The 21,564-nt window shown below is 45.9% G+C and overlaps 1 protein-coding gene across 7 annotated transcripts in view; it reads right to left on the bottom strand.

Annotated features, from left to right (window-relative positions):
- VPS13B (vacuolar protein sorting 13 homolog B) overlaps positions 1-21,564 on the bottom strand; it is a 3,421,660-nt gene that overhangs the window by 305,074 nt on the left and 3,095,022 nt on the right. For all 7 annotated transcript variants that reach the window (XM_069621427.1, XM_069621422.1, XM_069621424.1 and 4 more), the window contains 2 exons: positions 17,358-17,539; positions 1,812-2,161 (listed from right to left, as the gene is read on the bottom strand). In XM_069621427.1, the coding sequence (XP_069477528.1) occupies positions 1,812-2,161; positions 17,358-17,539 (532 nt within the window). The remainder of the gene's footprint in view (positions 1-1,811; positions 2,162-17,357; positions 17,540-21,564) is intronic.

Raw genomic sequence — 21,564 nt, 5'->3', positions numbered from 1 at the left:
CAAAGAGTTAATGATGATCAATGGTGCTACTAAGAAGACTGGATAGCCTTGTTGTTTCAATTCAAATCACCTAAGCTGGACATTTAAAAGTGTGAATGATCCACAGGTGAAAGAGGGAATAGCAGATGCAGAAGCAGCCAAGAGAACAACCGACGAAGACCAGAAAGTCACTGAAGGACGAAAAGCAGTGGAAGATGAAGTAGAAGGGAAAGCGCCAGCAGAAGCCGACATGGGACAAGAAGGCATGTTTTTGCAGAGTATGCGCAGCAGGAATCAAAATCGTGGCAGACGGTAGCGGGGAAAGAAGCCCAGCTGTACAGGAGACATGCTCCTGACTCCATGTGACTCGCTCAGGTGTGCTGGAGGAAGCAGAGACCTGCGGCAGCCTGAAGAGCTTCAGAGAAGGGCCATGCAGGTGACGGCAGTCACAGGAGAACTGTTTTACGGTACTGAAGCCGGTATCTGGTATTTGCATCGAATGGTTTTCCATCGAGGGTTTTCCAACAAACAAATATGCATTGAATGCATATTTTTGTGGGGTAAAGGGTTAATATTTTGTGGATGGGGTTTTAAGTTTTAAGGCTAAAAAACGGGGGTTGGGAGCCCCCCCCCCCACAACAAACAAAAATGCATTTGATGCACATTCTTTCGGTGCAAAATTATTTGATGGAAAAGGCTCTTGATGGAAAAAATGTGTTGCAAAGACCATAAACCACTTAAGCCCTGTCCTCACTGATATTACACCACAATACAAAGCAGTGACGTGGAAACACCAAAAGAAGCTGGTGAGTTGGCCTAAAGAGAGCCGTAACCCGTGGGTGCTCCAGTTAGAACATTTATTGGTAAAAGACAGTTTTGAATACCGAACAAATGAAGAAGAAGGGCAAAAAGAGCACAATTCTCCTTTCATGAGATATCAGCTTGGGGAAACCTGTAACCCACTTTGCCAACAGCCAAAAGATTATAAAGCAGAGATAAACAAACAAACAACAACGCAGGCGCAATTATATTTTCATGCAATATCGGTTTGGGGAGACCTGTAATCCACCTTGCCAACAGTCAAGAGACTATAAAGACCCTCCTCACATGGAATATTGGTGTGGAGAACTTGGAACAAATATTGCCACTAGCAGAAGAGACCAGTTATAGTTGTAGACGTTTTTCTTCCTGGCAGGCGAGTAAACCAGGAAAGAAACATTTGATTTGAAGAAACGTGGTTGTGGTAAAAAAGTGCTGTGGAAAGAAACTATCATCTTTATCATCCTGACAAACTGTTATATAACAAAAGATATTTGCTGTGTTGTCCTGACAAAAGTATTTCACTGGAAGGATAATTGTGATTGTGGAAGAAACAGTTGCTTTGGTTTTGAACAAGTGTTTCGTGAAAGAGATATTTACTTTACCAAGTTGGAGGACGGAAAAGCCATTTTTCATTGAACGGAATAGAACTTGGTTGAATCAGAACGTTTTCAAAAGTCTTCCTGAATTGATTCAGGGGAAGGGAACCAAACCCTGGTGACAAGGAGTACTTTGTGAGAATTATAAGTTTTAACTTTTGCACAGTTTTGTTGAACTGAAATTAGATACATTTACCTTATACTCATTGGTTATATATGTTGTGTGAGGAACAGATACATTTGGACACATGGTATTCTTTCTTTAGTTTTAGTTTGCTAGGTAGGAACATTCTCGTTAGGATATGGACAGATAGTCGTTTATCTCACCCCTCTTTAGTATTAATAAATATGGGAAACATTGAGAAATGACAACTTTGTCTCCGTCTCTCACTTCTGACCTCTCACAGTACCTACCTGCTGCCAAGCCTTGATTGCAGTGTGGAGGGAATGAACAGTATATTGCCCTATGTCCACAAAGATTGGGTCCAGCAAAAGAATGCAATCCAGAAGTTTGTCCAGGGTGCTACTGGAAGTGGCGATCTGTCCATGGACACTGAAAGGTCTCACCACATTCCGCCAAGTGAGATTTCGGCATTCCAAGAGTTTGCAGTCTGTTACTGTGGTGAACTGGATTTCTCGACATATGCTGCCATCACTCCACTGGCGAAGATATAAGCAGGGTTCTTTGAATGAAAGAATCATGTACTCCAGCTCTGAGGGCAGCATATTATCTGAGATAAATGGCTGAAGACATCTGGATGGCACTGTCGGGGGAAACAAACAAAATACATAAGACATTAATGGAGCAAGGCATAACACAACAGTTATAATAATAAGCCTAATAATATTAAGGTGGCTTTGCTAACAGATGAGCATGTTCCCCAACACTGGAACAAGGCTGGGGATTAGGTCACCTGGTGAGGCTAAATCAATTCATTACGAGTTATAAATCATAACTAATGTTGCAAATTAGGGTAGTGGGTCATGACAATGTCAAACTCTTATAACTACACTGGAAAAATGTGTCACTTCGGTTGTATGTGCATTTAACAAGATCACTTTCCTCATTTGCACATTACTTGTGCATTTTTCTCAGTGATCGTTTTCAAATTTTTTTTTTTAAATCGGGGTTTCCTCCTAAACCCCATATAACCCACCTCCGCCACGCTACCCACTAGCCCCTAATCCTCTACCTCCAAACACACAACATATAAATATAAAAAAGAATTTGATGGAAATGACTATGGAAAAATACACAAGTATTGGGCAAACCAGGAAAGTGACCTACACGTCCCCAACCACATTTAGGCAGCTTCTAACATATTTGCCTTTCATAGGAACCCTAAATAGTGGTCCAGCTTTCACTGCTTTCATTTGATTCCACTTTCTCAGCTATAAAGGAGTATGCTGTTAAACAATTTCCCTAAACATGTTTATTTGGTAACTGAAACTCTGCTATGCTACGAACATGTATGATCCAGTAATGTTTTAACTAAGCTGAATAATTAGGCTATTTAAAAAAATGTCCAACTGGTTAAGATTAGTGTTGCTAAACTCTAACTTTAAAATCACTGAACTAATTAGCAGTGAAAGTGGATGTAGCATTTCTCTGAACTACGATATGATAGGTTATTTATAACGCGCTTAATACCCAGAGGTTTATAAGTGCGGACCCGGGGATCGAACCTTTGTTGCTCTGCGTCGTCTTGCTTCCAAGGCGAGCACGTTGCCGCTGAGCTATCCTCCCGAGATTAAAGCTATGAACTATGGGATTGGTGTGAGAGGGAACAAGGGTGTAGTGTAATGAAAGGTCAGCAGTGGTACAGGCCATGCACCCGTGAGGCGCTTAGAGTACAGCCCCATTTCTGTGTCCTTTTAATTGCTGCCAGGAACTGTGGTTGCCTGGCTCAAATAAAGTTGTTGCACGTTTAAGTCAGAAAGGAAGAGTGCTGGCTCCAGTGCCACCTAGGACCCTAGGTGAGGAGCAGGCCAAGATGGTGGATGCTGTTTCTATGAGTTGCCACTACTCTGTGGCTAAAGAATTAGTGGTTATTAAAGCCAGGTTGCGAGCATGGATTTAAACACTGGAGATTATGGTAAAGCCTAGACCCACTGGCAACGATCCTGGTGGAGCAGGGTGCTCTGGCACGGAACAAATGTGGGCTAGAGATGCAAACTCAGCAGCCCAGCACGCACTGATGTAGTGAGAGGCCCCGCAGAGTGTTGGGGATGGGACAAGCACTCAGATATGGCTTTAAATGGAAAAAAGAAGGTGCGAGTTACGCGCTACCTGGAAAAAAAAACAAAAGGCATGAGCTCTGTGCTGGCCCTACAGTATGGGCACTATACAATCAGTTGTTAAGCAGCCGAGAGCCTGCCCCTGTGCCAGCTGACTAGCTCCAAAGAACCAGAGGAGCATGTTGCTGACGCTGACATAGCCTCGCTCAAGTCCCTGACCGGAGCCCATGAAGCAGCACCATGTAACTTTGAACCTGGCACCACCAACATAAGTGAAGGTTTAAATGTCTTTCCGACCATGACTGTGTGTGTATAAGATCCGTGTGCTTATGTGTACATGTTTGGTAGCATGAAAGAAATACATGTATCATTTCCTTTGACGAGAGGGCGAACAAATGTGATTTTCAGTGACCGTTACTGACATGGATTGTGTCCGTAGGACTGCAGTTCCACTTCATGATCGATTTTCAGTCGGCAGGTTGGGATAGATGGCAGAGATTTTGATGGCATGTAGCATGTTCATGAAAGTGATTTTCAGTGCTAAAACTGGCATACATTGTGGTGGTCACTGTGAGGGGTCAGAAATGTGAGGCGGACCACGTTGTGAAGTTTTCTCAACAAATGCCAATTTATTATATTCAAAGTTTGGATAAATGCCTCACTATCCCTACTGTGACAAGGATTTCCCTGCCTAAAACAAACTAAAGGAAACATTCTAACAAAAGGATATCTGCCCCATCATACTGTTAAATACAACAAATAAACAAGAAAATGCATGGCAATTCAAAACAATAATAGTTGCGCTCAAAATGTAACCAAAGTCACTCTTCATAACCTGGGTGAATTCCCTGTCCCCAGGTTTAAACGTGATTCACGAAAAGAAAACAAGGAAATCTTAGTTTGCAACAAAGTTCCAACAAAGTTCGAGGCAACTTCAATTTGTCAACAGAACGTTCCAACACAGATGATATAAGATTCTTCCTCTTCCTTAAACAGGTTCTTAGTTGAGGATGATTTGCCACCATTGATAACTTCTAATGAAATATAGCTTCTTTTTAACAGCTTCACACAGTTCTTCCTTTATCACCACAAACAACATAAATGACCTCTGTCTGAATTGCCCTGTAGCACTTCTTCAACTTCCACCGGGTCCAATTCCATGCCAGACTCACAACTTCACGGTTTTCAACAAATTGCATCTTCAAAACTTTCAAGAACTCTTCAAGGAAAATAAGATTCACATTGGTAATTTTTATTACTCTTCTGAAAAATGATGTTTCTCTCCTTCTGGATATCTCTTCCTGGAAGGGTAGCCTTTTTGCCACTCTGGTTGCTGGTCTATTGGGGAAACAAAAGACTGACAGGGATAGGGATTCTTTCTGCTTCTCCCTGGGTTTTGGCAAGGTGCGTTTATCCCAGAGTTTAGCATATATTGTACAAAGTATGGGCAACTGGTTTCAGAGCTTATAGACCTTGCATTAGTCCCCTTCTGCTGTCAGCAATATTTGCTATATTGTATTTGCCTCGGTCTTAGTCTCTCTTGGCTTTGGCAATGCTTTCAGGTGTTAACTCTCAACAAAGTCACCCCCTCGGGTTGCAGGGTCTTCCACAGCCTTATCCCTCTAATGTTACAGTCAGTTGGCTTTGCTATAATAGGTTTTTGCTGCTTTTCCCTAGTTCGGTATTCACAATAAACTTGGGTATTACTTTCACTCAAAGGCAAATGCTTCTTCTGTAGCTTTGTAACAGTTCAGTATTCAGAATAAGTCTCTGAACTACATTTACTTCTACATGAGTGTTGCTTACTCGCCAAATGGCTGCTTCTGACATACGGGAGAGGAGCACTCCAGGGTCACTACTCGCTTGTGAACTCGCCGGATAAGATTTGCGCCTCCATTCCTCTCACCATCCCCACGACATCTGTGGTTGTGGCTCCTTGCGACCCGGCAAACTGCTTCGGTTAGTCTGCCTTTGCCCACGCCACCTACAATTTAAGCTCTTCTTGCTCCTGAGACCCCTCTCATGCACGCCAGCCACCGGAGACATCCTTCTGCACGCTTCCTGCTGCAAAGCTATGCACTTCAGATTTCTGGAGAGACATACCTTCTCAGGACTGGCAGCTGATATCTGCCACGCAGTGGTCCCGGCGTTTTTCTCTCCTCCAGTTGCTGCCTGGGCTGCCAGCATGAACCACACTGCTTCTGCTTCTTGCTTCCTCTGCTCTTCTCCAACAGCGACAACTCTATGGCCTGCACCTGAGGGGGCCTTTCAAGCCTCTCTGTCTCCTTCAGGTGGGGGTCATCTGCATTAACGAGCTGACTACTCTTGCAACCTTATACCTTTTCCGCCCTCTTCTTCATCCCAGTATTTAGGGAATTATGTGACTTGAAGTCCCTAATGGAAAAATGTGTTTTTTGAGTTTCTATTGTTTGCCTTTTAAACCCCAGTTTGTTCCTTATAATATTCTTTAAAAGGAACATAAAGATGATAAGTCATTAGCCCTGATTGAAAAGGGAAAGGCAATTCTTTTAAGCCTTTGTTATTCACATGTTTCCTTTCGCTGTACCTTTGGGTATAAGGGAGGTCTTCTGCTTTACGGGTCTTCCGAGTTTTAGAAGGGATCCGATTCCTCCCAAGGCCTAGTAGTTTGTGATTGTTTTCACCCCTATTTATACTTGTATCTGGTGGAACAGCAATATGATTGGTACAACAAGCCATTAAATACTTTGGCATTGCAGAGCCATTCTCCCTATAGGAAGACAAATATCAAGTCTAATCCCACGGATTCCTCTCATTACCCTGGGTCGAGGCAGCTGGGGGATAACTTCCTTCACAATGGCCTTCAGGAGCCCCTTCTTCTGAGGGGAACGAATGAGGGAGAGGAAGCGTTCGAAGAAGCGGTCCTCACTAGCCGCCGGGTACCCAGGAGCACTGGGCCTCCGCTCCTGGTCAAAGCACTGAGGTGCCTGGTACATGTAACTGTAAAGATGTGATGGGTAGATGTGGTGGGACCAAAACACTGCACCGTAGGATCCGCTGCCGCTTCCAGAAAGAAGGGGGGGCTGGAATCGTTCTGCAAAGCCCACTCGATGGGCGAAAGCACTGGCGGGCCCTGAGGCGGGTTGAAGATGGCCGCCAGCCTGGCTGTCTCTGCCACGTGCCGCTCCACCATTTTGAAGCCTTGCACCACACCCTGGGTGGGAGGGCATGAAGACCCTGAGCCAAAAGAGGCTACAGCTTGGGTCTTGCACCCTAAGCAGAGACGTCGACCTCAGGTAGGTGCTGAGCCCTCAGCCGGATGGCCGGTAGTCGAAACGCCCTGGATGATGAACTTGTACAAGCTCCGGTAGGTTGGGAGCCCCCGGCACCTGTGCCGGTAGTCGTGCTGGATCTAGCCGAGGAACGACTCTTGGAGGTGGCACTCGACAATCCCTCACCCCCTGGGGTAGAAGAAGAGGACAAGACTGATTGGCCGCCCGACGACAGCCTGGTAGGGTCTCTGGACCCCTCACCTAGGGAGCCGGTAGCCTAGAAGGCCTCAGGTCTGTGCCTGGAATACCCTGAAGAGCTCCTCGGCTTGGGAGTCGGTAGCCTTAGAGGCCTCAGGGCTCAGGCCTGCAGGAACCAGAATGCGAGGAACCCTGATCCGTGGGAACCCCGGGGAAGGCGTCTCCACACTGTGTACAGCCGTGCTGAACAAAGGTCCTACCTTGTCTTGACGAGAAGTTCCGGAGACAAAGTATTTAAGGTGGAGAGGGGGAGAAGTGTGGAAGATCTCCCTCCACCGCGACAACCGATTCTTTAATACCCTGTGACCCAGAACGCTGCAGGCTGCACATGAGTCCCAGCATTGGTCGGGCCCCAAACACTCAAGACAGAGTGTGTGGGGGTCCGAGGCCGGGAATGAGCGGTCACAAGAGGCACACCTTGTGACTCCCTGCAGCCGACATGCGCCAGGGAGCTGAGGCACAGAAGGGAAGTTTTGAATGGAATATGTTCCTTTCCTAAAATTACTGATGTTAGTTTAAAAGGCACGTTGAAGTGAAAGGATTGAAAACACATAATTGTAAAACAGGGTTGGTATTGAATTTTCCTCACGCACTAAAAGTGTGTAGTTTGCAGTCTCTTTGTAGCGTCAGGACATTGTATTGATTTCAATGCAGTTGCTTAAGTTTCCTAGCTGGTAAACAACGTGGTATTGCAACATATGGTGTAGATGTTTAACTAACTAGAGGAGTCTCCAATGTTACCTCAAAATGCCTTGAGCTTCACAATGGCAAATGCAAAATATGTTACCCATTTTTTAAAGGTGGAATGTCTACTGTGATCTCAGCCTGTCTCATGCTCGGTAAAGGGTACCACCCATTTCAGCCTAGGATCAATAAATGTATTTTGTCGGTGTTCTATGCCCTCGCCGATTAGGGGTCATGAACAGTGTTGGGTTCAAAGTTGGCCACATTGTGTCATACACCCACATCTATGCTCAGAAAGCTATATCTATCTTTTAGGGTAAGTACTTGAGCTCCTACACTTACATCTGTGTGTGGTATTCAAAGAGGTCACCTTTTAACCCATCACTGATAGATCCCTGCAATGTGAGCCACTTGACAAAGTGATGGTGCAACATCTCTGTGACTCAGTTGCCAAGAAGTGGGCCTGGTGCCATATCCATTTTATTGAGTTGTCAAGATGCGATTTGTGCGCTATATGACTGGGACCGGACTGTCAAGAAGTAAGCTGGACGCTATATTCCTTGGACCACCAAGCAGATATGGACCAATGAGATAGCCCGCCTGTAAGGCATTAGTTTGGGAACATGTTGATCAAGACTCAAAACTAGCTGTGCTTATGCATTCCTCCTTATCCGATATTGAAAAGTGCCTAGATACCAAGACTTTCCATGAATTAAGGTTATCGATATGGGGAAATATTATGGCCAGAGCTACCCAAGCATTTAGAGGCAAACAATGTCTACCTAAAAATATCAGTATGAAAAAATCATGGTTTAATAAAAAGTGCAGAATTGCAAAGCAGTCTCTCCTGAAAGTGCTGAAAGAGCAGATTTGTTTTTGTTTTATTGTAAAATTTTTGTTTATTACAAACTTTCTTTTACAGCTCAACCAATTATTTCCTTATTGCACGTTGTCAGTGATCGTTCCACGTCAATCAAGTCCCAAAAATATTTAAAACTTAAGGATAAGGAATCAGAACAAATAGTCCACTTAGTTACTGATTGAGCATCCCATCAATATCAAATCACCTCTACTGACATAGCAACCATAATTTCGCTTCTTCCATCTTGTGATAGATTTCACTTCAGAGTGCATCAGGTTTTATCCAGCAGAAGTTTTTCTAGCTAATCAATTACTTCACAGGTTAACTTGAAGTTCGTTCCAGCTAGCCGGGCTAGCCACCACTCCTCCATGTTTCCATTCGTTGGGCAAACTTTTTTAAAAAAACTTCTTTGAGTTTTTACAGCCAAACAACATTCAATGACCAAATGTTTTGAAGACTTGACTGCGATATTACAGAACCGACAATTGGAGCAGAGTAGGAATCAATCAGGAATAATCATTGCAAAATTAAGGTACAGAAAGGCAGTGTGAGGGTGTGGAGGTAGGAGACAAGACATAGGAGTGATAAGTTTGTTGGCATAAACCTTTATTTTTTCTTTTAAAAACACTTTTTATTGTTTTGTAAATTACCAAAACATTCAAATATTTCAACAAAAAAAGGCAAACGATAAACCAGAAGCACAGTAGGGTACATTACCAAGTCCACAGAAAAACCATCCACCACAGAGATTGTGTAAAGATTGTGTCGTACCTTGAAACACTTGTGTATAGGCGCGTTATAAATGCCTTATCATATCATAAAGAAAAAAAGAAAAAGACTTCCACGACCACCATGAGATAGTAGCAGTCCAAAAAATGGGTGCACCAAACAAATGTGCACCCGTGGCGAGGGTGACCGGGGGGGGCCTTGACTTCATGGCGAAGCTGAACAATTAACTGGCAAAATGCCAAACTTCATCATAATTTAAGGCCAGGTAGATCCTCTGTCTGGTCCTGCCATCCCGCGGAGGCACAGGAGTGCCCTCCCGACCCCAGCCACACTGAAGACAAAGGACCAGAAGATCTTGTAAGCCCTGCGGGGCTACTGCCGCACACAGACCCGCACCAAGCCAAAATGCCCGCCACTGCAGCACCGCAGCACAGTGGAGCTGCAGGCCCAGCTCCGAGGCTGCCTCCAATGCCTTCCGATAGGCAGACAGTTCTTCAAAGATACGGTCACCCCGGAAGCCAGCAGGCTTTGCCGGACCACACTAAAGACCCTCATTTCAGGCCAGGTAGATCCCCTGTCTGGACCTGTCAGGATCCGGGAGGGACCCACAACAACTCGCCTGTAACACGGTATGTACCTATTACAAAAGCAAATCCATCTATCTCTTTACCTATGTCCCAAGATTTGCCGCCTAACAACTCCATCCAGCCAACATCATTTCTACCCGCTGCCTCAAATATGCCCTAACCCGCCCACCCATCGAGACTCCCTACTACACTACTATCCAGCACTTATCTACGTTCCACTCCTTGCATGTGGATTTTAAGGAATCTACGGCTTATAGACCGGCTCATTACTGCTGTCGGACTCTGCTCCAGTCCTGTGCCGACCTGTGCTCGCAATCTGCACCTCATCTCCAGAACCCCCTACCATTGTGCACGATCTACTCCAGGGCAGGACCATCGGGTCTGCCGGTGTCAGCCTGCAGCCCATAATCATGCTACACCCTCATCAGTCGCGAGCTTTGCGTTTTGCTCCTTCCTCGCTCCAAGCAAAACAAGCACTACTGTCCATGCCACCGGAAACCCCCTGCACTGGCCGAACCCTCTACTACGGAGCAAACCCCAACAGCCAACCGCTCCAACACCGCTTTCTGTAATGCCATGGACATCAGCCTACGCTCATAAGCCCCTCCCTGCGGACCACAATACCAGCAAGCTGAACAATCCTTCATGTTTCACTGCTTACTGCATTACAAATAATGTACTAGCTTGTAATATGCCTGCCTACGCTGTGAAATGTTCCCCAGCAACCTACTGTTCTAATACCCTCATTGCAAACAGTAGCACAAAATCTGACAATAGAGCAAAATATCGCACAGCAAATGCTACTGCTCCCAACACTACAGCCAACCTATCTGCAACATTCACCTATACTTCCGCTCCCCATGCCGGGAGACATCTCCTCGCTAACTCTACGACCAGTCACAGTAATAATGCCAGACCTTATTCAGCCAACTGCCCAGCCAACCCAGCCCAGTAAGCCGGCACTCCTATCCATGCTCACCCGACCAGCTATTCCACCAATGATGACCAGATCTCAGCCTCCACAAAATCCAACACCAACCCCATTAACCCCCTAAAAGGCCCTCTTAAATCTCCCAAGCTCACCACCATCAATCTAGCGCTGATAAATGCCTGTTTGTTACCAGCACACTCACTAGACATCCATGACCTCCTGACATTGAACAACCTTGATGCCCTCGCTATCACTGAGATCTGGCTACATGCCGCTTCTGGACCAGCCCTTGCCATTGCCATCTCCACAGGATATACCATCTTCAAGAACGATAGAGTGAACTCCAGATGGGGCGGGCTCACCATCATAGCAAAGGATCACCTTCACCTTAGACAGCTGAACACCTCCCTAAAGGATAACTACGACATTCTATCCCTTAACCTGTCCACTTCCTCTACAAATACCATCACTATCCACCTGGTCTACCGCACACCAGGTCCCACGCTTGCGTTTTAAGAGGATCTACTCCACACAATAGATCACAACATCAAGCCCTCCTCACAGGTCCTCCTGTTAGGAGATTTCAATTTAGGATACAATGACCCAATGACCCACCCGCTATCTCCCTTTCCAACTCCTTATCGGCACAGGGTTTCCGCCAATGCATCCACAACCCCAAACGCATGAAAGGACGCGCCCTTCACTGGCTTGCAGACCTTAACTGCTACATCACTATAAACAACAACACCCCCTGCCCATGGTCAGATCACCATATCATATCCTTCTCTATCCCCATCGGCCCCCCTGACAAGCTGCCTACCAAGATGCTTCCACCCATTCTGGCCCACAGCTCCCTGAAACTTGCTAAAGAGAGCCTACTTCCCTACCTAAAGGCCATCAACCCAGAGTGTCTGGACACTTCCACCACAAAGAGCCTAGTGGACCTCTTCACGAAAACACTGGCCGATGCCACAAACACCATCGCCCCACTAAACCTAAAAAAAGCCAAGCCTGTGGTACACATTAACTCATGGAAATATTGGCGCTCAGAGCTAAAAAAAAAAAGACTTGTAGAAACCCACTGGACAAAGAATCCTTCAGAGTCTGCCAAAGCATCCTTCTCTAACTTATCTTGCGAACACAAAAAAGCAATCATTCATGCAAAAGCCTCCTCCTACAATGCACGAATAGCTAAAGCAGATTCAAACACAAAATTATTATTCACGATCCTTGGGGAACTAGAAACCCCTATTGCCCAAACCTCCTCAATGATCAAGAACCAAGCTTGGTGCAATAGCATATATAAATTCTATGGAGCATAAAATTGAACTGTTGAAAACCAAAATCTCAGCCAAACATGCCAGCGTCACCCCCTCCAACCACCCTTACACTACAGGCCAACCCACATAATATCCCTGTGTTCACCTTCAATAACTCTCCAGGACTCCACAAATAATCTCCAGAAACAATTGCAACATCACCATAGAAAACCTTAGACCACTCATCACACCCATTACTAAAGCCAACCGTCCCACTCCGAATGACAACCCGTCCTGCCTTGTAGATCTGTACACCACCACATTGGAACTAGCTCTCAACCAGGTAGCCCCACTTAAACAACGAAAAGCCAAACCCATTGCCCATATCAACAAATGGTTCTCAGCAGAACTAAAGGCTCTCCGCAACATCAAAAGAACTGCAGAAACCAGCTGGAGAAAAGCCTCATCTCTTTCCACAAAAGACAAATTCTTTACAGCTGCCTCCACCTACAAATCTGCTATCCTAAACCCTAAAAAGAGATTACATAAGAATACACAACGCTAAATCTGGTACTAAAGAATTATTCTCTATACTAAGGGAACTTGAATCACCACTGCCACCCACTGAGGACTGCACCAAGGACAAGGCCTGGTGCAATAATATCCAGCTTGCCCTCTCCAACAAAATTGCCCTTCTACAGGCAAAAATAGAAGCCAAAAAAGCCAACGTTGCCGCCAAAGACAACCTCAACAGCAAAAAAGACCCTACCACTCCCAACTGCCCCCTTTCCACTTCTCCCCAGTCACTGAGGAGGAAGTAGTCAAGATAATCTCCAGCCTTAAACCATCCAATTGTAAAGGTGACTTATGCCCCACATCCGTCATCTAAGACGGAGCCAAAGACCTTGCTCCTCTCATCACCTCATTGATCAACTCTTCTTTCAAGAATTCAGTGGTCCCCAACAACCTCAAAGAAGCGTGGGTCCTCCCCCTTCTCAAAAAACCCAACTTAGACCCTAACATCCCCACGAATTATAGACCCATCACCACGGTCCCTTTTCTCCTCAAAATATTAGACAGAGTAGTCTACCTCCAAATTCAACAACATTTGGGAGACAATAACCTCCTAGGCCTGCGACAATCCGGACTTAGACCCAGGCATGGGACCGAAACAGCCCTCCTGGACTTAAAAATCCAAATGGATGAAGCCAAAGACAAGGGCAATCTGGCCATTTTGCTCCTGTTGGATCTCTCCGCTGCCTTCGATCTGGTTGACCACCAGATCCTTACACAACACCTCTCCTCGGCTGCTGCATTCTCACAGAATGCCACCAAATGGATTCAGTCATTCCTTTCTGACAGGTCGACTAGGGTTTTCGCCCCCTCAGCTGCTGCTGACCCTATCCCAATCCAATGTGGAGTTCCTCAAGGCTCCTGTATCTCCCCCACACTTTACAACATCTTCACTAAGCTTCTCTTTGACCATCTTGACGATCTGGGTGTCAGCTACACCAATTACGCAGACGATACCCAGGTCCTCATCACACTCACGGGTTGCTATGAAGAAGATGTTGCAAAGCTCAACTAAATCTACCTAGAAATCAAAGCCTGGATGGCCACACACAGTCTCTGCCTCAATGACGATAAGACGGAACTGCTTATTGTACGCTCCCAGGCCCGCCTCAATAAACTGGTTTCCAGGTACCAATCTTTCACCATCGATGGCAACACCATAAAAGTTTCCAAAGAGGTCAAAACACTAAGTGTGTACCTCGGCTCCACCCTATCGCTGAATAAACAAATAAACGCCACCATCTCATCCACCACCTACACTAACAAACTTATCAATGCATGCAGACCTTTTCTATCCTCCTCCAGCTGCCTCACATTATCCAGAGCGCTGATACTATCTAAATTAGACTATTGTAACACACTCTACCTGGGCACCACCACAAAAAACCTGAACAGACTCCAAATTCTTCAAAACAATGCCTTAAAATGCGCCCTTAACCTCCCGCGTAAGGCTCATATCTACGGCTAGCAAAGAAGTCCACTGGCTCCCTATCCGAGACAGAATTAGGCTAAGAACCCTTGTCATTACACACAAGTGCCTGTCACTAACTGCCCCACGTTACCGATCGGACAAATTCTCTAGAGGCAGTTCTAACAGACCTACCAGAACTCCCTACTTGCACCAACTAAAGGTTCCCAACTTCAACCTAAAAACAGCAGGGGGCTCCAGCTTCCCAGTTCTTGCAGCTCAATTCTGGAATTCTCTCCCGCTTGCAATCAGATCGGAAGCCTCATTCTGGCCATTCAGAGCCATGGTGAAATCCTGGCTCTCGGCCTAATACTTTACCAATAGTTTACGCAAACTCCAGGTCTCTCCACTCCACCAATTACCATCGTATGACTTAACTATATCTTGAAACGGACCACATTGTAACCCGGTGCTCACTAGCTACTGTACTTATCTTATGCCACATACTGTACCACTATTTTGTACCTTTGAATGCATGTACCCTTTTCTTCTCCTTATGCTTCGCGCAACTATATGTAATTATGTTGTCCACATGATTATGCACCCAGCTACCTGAGGGTACGGACACGCTTTATAAATAAACAAACTAAACTAAACATTTCCACCCAAGAAACAATTGATATCCTAAAAAGCCTTAAACTCTCAAAATGCAAAGGAGACACTTGCCCAGCTCCTATTGTCAAAGACTGTGCAGAAGCCTAGGCACCTTTTAGTACGGCCATCGTCAACTCCTCCTTCGCAACTGGGGTAGTTGCCTTCCAGCCTCAAAGCAGCCTGGGTCATGCCCCTTCTAAAAAAGCCAACACTATACCCTGCGCTACTCAATATCTACTGGCCCATCACAACAGTCCCCTTCCTGCTAAGAATTCTTGATAGAGCAGCTTCTCTTCAAATACATCACCTAGAGTCCATCCGTATCCTAGGCACCCACCAATCTGGCTTCCAACCAGGCCATGGCACTGAGTCAGCTCTCCTCGACCTGAAGAACCAAATGGATGAATTCAGGAACCAAGGGAAACCTGCCCTTTTGCGCCTTCTGGACCTTCCTGCGGCCTTCAACTTGGTGGATCATAATATCCTATACTGCCACCTCTCCGCCGCAGCGTCCTTCCCCACAAAGCAGCCTTGTGGATCGCATCCATCCTTCCTTGAGGGCAGAGTAACTAGAGTCTCGGATAACGCATCCGATGAGCCTGCCCCCATCAGCTGTGGTGTAGCTCAAGGACCATGTGTATCGCCCACCCTCTATAACATCTTTACAAAACCCTCTTCGACCTTCTGGACTCTCTCAATATTGCTTACACGAACTATGCGGACAACACGCAAATCCTCCTCCCACTCCCTGGCCTCCTACACTGATGACTCCACCGCACTCAGCACCACCTACGCCACCATCCAAGCCTGGATGGCAACCCATGGTCTCTGCCTCACTGATGAGAAAACGGAATTTCTCATCATTGGCCCCCTGGCAGTGTTAAAAAATCTGGACCCCACAAATGCAGCCTTCAGGATCGACGGCTCCCTCATCCCAGTCTCCTCAGCTGTCAATACCCTCAGACCTTGATGCTACCCTCTCACTTATTAGACAAGTGAACGCTATCTCATCCTCGGCTGCGCACTCCACTAAGCTTATAAACGCAACCAGACCCTTCCTCTCCAGGGACAGCTGCTTGACAATTGCCCGTGCAGTAGTGGGTGCCAGGCTGGACTACCGTAATGCACTTTTTACTGGCACTTCCTCTCATTACCTCAAGAAACTCCAGACCATGCAAAATACTGCCCTCCGGGCCGCTATCAACGTGCCCAACCGAGAGCACATCTCCACCGCACGCAGAGCTGTTCACTGGCTACCCATCGAAAAAAGAATCCTATTCAAGCCACACACTATCACCCATAGATGTGTCTCCAAATCTGCCCCGCCTTACTTGGTCCAAAGAGTCTCCAAGACACATTCAATCAGACCTGTTAGAACGCTCTACACTCACAGACTAACTATTCCAAACTTCAAAAGAGCTAACGCCGGAGGCTACAGCTTCCCAGTAGTCGCCGCAAAACATTGGAAAGCGCTACCGCAGGCACTAAGAGCAGAGAAGTCGTACAGGGCCTTGCGCAAATTCCTTAAGACACTTCTATTCGTCTAATCGCCTGTACCTACCAATCTCGACGCATCACTCAGTATACAACAGACTGCATGCCTCTGATGTCCTCAATGGTAAAAACCTTGAACATAATGTATATTTGATTGTAACACATGATGCCTCTATGACGTGCCCACGGGCCACATGTAACCGGTTTTTTCAGCGCCCAGATGCCTAAGAGCTTGCATAAGCTTTACAAATGCAAAAATCAATAAATAAATGATATCGGCAAGTGCATCTTCAACAGAAATTAACTGATTGAAAGTGGCTAAGAATACTACCATTTAGAAATACCTTCCAGAGACCAGGCCTCTATCATCAAATGCCATTTGAATGACACACAATTGTATAGATGTGGAGAGTGAAATTCTACCTGTAACACAAGAGCACCAAGAGACTCCCTTCTTCTATTTTTGTACCTGTCGGTTTCAATTTATAGTTGTCTGTAAGCCCCATCTCTATTGGAGGAAGCACTATATTGTTTAGTTTCGACTAAGGGCCTCATCATGAGTTGGGCGATAACCCCGGCGGTATTACCGCTGGGGATATTAGCCCTACCACCAAACCCCCCGGCGCTATTAGCACCGGATCACGGGTTTGGCGGAACTGTAAATCCCCATTCCCCATTGAGCCCATTCGGGAATTTCCCATTCCTCATTGGGCCCAATGGGGAATGTTCGGTGCCATTACCGCCGGCGGTATTTCTACCAGCAGTAATAGCGGGGGAAATCTGCCAAACACGTGATTTGGTGGACCCTTAAATGCGGCGGTAATAGCCTTACTACCGCATTTAAGGGTTACCGCCAAACTCGTGATGAGGCCCTAAATCAAGATAAACACCAATCACTGGTTTTAGCAATCTAACCAAAGACCCATTTCAAATCTGCCAAAGAGAGAAGTGGCATGTACAGCGAGGCTATAGACACACACGAGAGAATCATTCATCTATATGTTGAAAGGATGACATTAAAGTGCACAATACCTGCGCCCAACTCGTCCAAATGGTGGCTGAGATGAACCTCCACGTGGGCAAAGTGAACAGAAAGGCCCAGAGAAGAGACAAACCATGGAGTGAAGCAGGAGTCCACCCGGGTGCAGGCTGCCAGAGCGGTGGGAGTCACAAGCTGGTCACAGGCGCTCTGTGAGCCGGACTCACTCTCAGAGCTGGAAGAGGGATAACAAAACAAAAACATGACTTCTATGCTGCCCTTCTACCAGTGTACACCAAAGGCAGCAACTCTGGCCCATTTGCTAAACAACTCACACGCAATGACAGAAAATAGATCACACATCTGTTCACTTTTGCTAAATATCGATATATATACACACACACACAAAAATCAATTTTTAACGTGTATTTATATATTGCTATTTCCTATTAAGAAGATACTAGAAAGACTTTGTTGAAAAAGTATTCTGTTGTACAAAACATCTAATTTTGGCGCTGAGGTGATGATTCCATAAGTGAAGAAACTTATAAATGAACATACAGTTTCTTTATTATTTATATAGCGCCAGCGCAACCAGGCCATCATGGCGCCAACACAAAACAATAGAAAAACAAACATAAACGTGACTTTAAAAATGATACGGATCTACCCCAGCGAATCCTTTGCATGCCCAGTTGAGGTGTGCACAACATGCACTTACAGAACTGGAGACTTCCTCTGGGGCTGATCAGCCAGAGACTTCCTTTGTGAAAAGAGCAAGCTCTTAGTGATATAGGCCCTACCTCCTTTGCAAGCTATGGCCTCTATGTTTCAGGATGAATGGCATTGAATGGACATTCAGGTCCTGTCCCCCGGGTCAATATCCCAATATTAGGCTCTGATTGAGCTAAGATGGGCACACGGTTACTTCCCAAAATCAACCAGGTGCTCGCTTTCTGGTAGATGAACGCCTCTCTTTAGAACAGTGGAGAAAACAAGGGAACATTTAGAATTCAATACAGTTAAAATCGGTAATAAAGAAAGCAATACAAATGCAAATAAAAGCTGCAAGTAGCCTTGCTGTACACATTACTTTATCTCCTGTAATGTTCTGTATGGTAGATAAAATAATTCCTCCTCCCCCAGATTCTGAGTCTGCTTCAGAAAGTTTTCTTCCCTTAAGCAGCAGCTCTGGAGCCTCCTCCATCATGGCTCCTTGGTGACTTCTGACGATGTCATACACATATGCATACCTATACCAGGAGCAAATAGTTACATTTTCCTCAGTTTCACCTTTTGACCTCGGACATAGCAAGGAACGGCAGAACGGACACATTAAAAAACAAAAACATGCAAATTCATGTACTTAATTTAGAGAGGTAGGTGGACGGGGGATAAGGAATGTGTGAGACAATGAATTGCATCACTAGGAAAATACATTATGGAAGGTGTCATTTGTACTTCAAATAGATACATTCCCTCCACAGTTTCTTCCTCTTCTGAAAGATCCCCAATCCCATTGAACAGATAAAAGGGAGGGAGGAGAGGGGGAGGTCTTGCGGGACCAACCAATCCTCTCTAGCATTCTCAAACGCCAGGAACATCTGATGGCAATGCTTGGTGAAAGAGTGCATAGAAGACCATGTGAGTGCCTGGCAAATGTTCAGCAGAGGGACAGCGCGCCCTTCAGTGAAGCAAAAGTAGCTGCCTGACCGCGTGTAGAGTGTGCATGTGGGCCCTTCAGGGATCCTCTTGTGGGCGAATTCGCGGCAGCTCTTTGTGCAAATGACAATCCACCTGAAGATGGTCTGCTTGGGGATTGCTCTCCCGTTCTTTGGGCAGGTGCAATCCACAAGGAGCCTGCTTGTCATCTAGCTGATATTAATTTGATCTCGAGAGGTAGAAATTGAGCGCTCTCCTAGATTCCAATCTGTGGAACATCTATTCTGTGGATAAGGCGAAGTGAAAAACAGCAATAGGTGTATATTCTGCTGAAGTTAGAATTCCAAAACCACTAAAACGATAGCTTAGCCAGCCAGGTAACCTTTTGCTAAATGAATTGCAGAAACTGAGGTAAAACAAACAAGGCCTGTAACTCTGAAGCTCTTCTTGCAGAGGTGAGGACAAAAGACATAGTGTTATGAACGAATAGGCTCAAACGTAGCTGTCATCAAAGTTAAGGTACCCACAGCAGAATTTCAAGCAGTTTGGGAAGATGAACATTCTTGAGGAACTACAAAATGATGGGCACAACAAAATAAAATCCCTGCTTAAGTTTTCTTTTAAAAACAGAAAGGGCTGTTAGGTAGCCCTTTGCCAGGTCAACATTCAAGTGAAACGTGACAAAGAAAAAGAAAACTCCAGAACTGTGCTGGTGGAGCACAACAGGTCAGACCAACTATCATGGCAACAAAGTTTGAAGTTGGCGAACGAGCGAATCACAGGAAGCATCACACCAAGCACCACCTCTGAGAGATAACAGTCCTTCTACTTCAACCTCTCAATAGCCTGGCATTTAAGTGCAGTAACTTTCCAGTGCTTTGGAGTGAAGCACTCTTCTGCAAGCTTGTGTCAGCAGACCCTTCCTCCAAGAGATCCACCAGGTAGGGCAGAGAAGTATATCCAGGATGACTGGACACCAGGACCTCTGTCCTGGGTCCACAGTGATCAGCTCACTGTTGTTTCACTCTGTGTCAAAGTCCCCAGCACAAAAGAAATCGGCAAGAATGCACACACTAGGTCGAACTCCCACGAACTCACCAGCATTTCACCCAAGGAGCCCCCCGCAGGATTCTCCATGGAGCAGAAAGTCTCACACTTCTTGTCCAAGCAGGAAGCAAACAGGTCGATCTGGGGAGGTCCTCCCAGGGAGAAGTGGTTCAGCTCTCACTTATGGGAGACCCCCAACAGCTGAGTCAGCACATCTGCAAGAAAGTTCACACTGCCAACACAGTGTTAGGCTCCCAGTGTCACCTTATTCTCAATCATCCAAAAGCAAAGGAGCATGGCCTTCCTGCACAGTTTCGGAAACCCTCACCACTCATCTTGTTGATATAGCGCTTGGCATTAGTGTGGCCTAGAAGGACATGGAAAGGTGAACCCCTGATTGATGGTAAAAAGGATCCCAATCTCAGACAGAGTTCCAGCAAGTTGATGTGGAAGGACTTCCCCTGCTCTTCCCACAAAGCATTCACTGAAAGAACCTGTCAATGCGCTCCTTATGCCATCAAGGTTGCGTCCATGACCAGAGTGAAAGTCAGCCACGGCTGGTGGAATGAGACCCCCAGAAGGATGAGGATCTTGGAGCCCCAACAAGGTATGGTTTTAGAGATCTGTAAGGGGGCCAGGAAAATGTCCTTCATGCCCAGAGTCTTGCTTAGTGAACTAACAATGAAGATACAGGATGCTGTGAGCATCTTCAAGAAAATGCCAGGTGGGAGTCATATACTCGCCAGGTGGGAGTCATATACTCGATTGGAAGAGTCTGCATACTTGTCCCTTTCTCTGGGGGAGGAAAAGCTGGAGGTTCTCAGAAAGGACTTCTTTTGGTTGATGGAGAATAGTAATTGTGGAGAAGATTGCATGTCGTCCTGAGGTCTTCTAAAGCCGTCTACTCTGATGAAATCGGCACAAGCCATTCATTGAGGAAGGGAAAGATGTCCACTTTCCTCCTGTGAAGATCAGATGTGACCATCTCCATAACCTTCGGGAATACTCTTGAAGCAGAAGTGAGACCAAACGGGAGCACTGAAACCATTTTTTTAATTTTCGATGTTTGGGGGAATAGGGACATAAAAATATGCCTCTTGCAGATCCAAAGACTCAAGCAAATTGTGCAACTCCAAAGTCTGGATGATATGTACCAGGGCGACCATCTTGTACCAACCCTTTCGGAGAAGCTTGTTCAGGCATCTCATTCCCTTCACATAAACTGAGCTTTTTCTTAAAGGAGCAGTGGTTTTGGAGGAGGCGAAAGCGCTGTGAATTATTTTTCTTTAGAAAACTATGGCAGTATCGTTGGTGTGCCATTGGTAGGGACCATCTGTCTGGAGCCATATCAAGTCGAAGAGTCACAATCTGACCCCCACAGGTGACCCGTGCTGTGCAGCCCTCAGAACAACCTAGGAAGGTTTTGCAGTAGATGCACCAGAAGGCACTGAAGTCAAAACGTTCAATGAGCACCTGACTCTAGAAGGGCAAAAAGTCCTTGTTTTTTTAGAGTGATGTTGTTGGGTGAACCCACAGCCTTTTGGGGGAAAA

This window comes from Ambystoma mexicanum, chromosome 5q (assembly GCF_040938575.1).
Source record: "Ambystoma mexicanum isolate Mex_15411 chromosome 5q, UKY_AmexF1_1, whole genome shotgun sequence".
Classification (NCBI taxonomy): domain Eukaryota; kingdom Metazoa; phylum Chordata; class Amphibia; order Caudata; family Ambystomatidae; genus Ambystoma; species Ambystoma mexicanum.
This window is presented reverse-complemented; position numbering and strand designations above follow the sequence as displayed.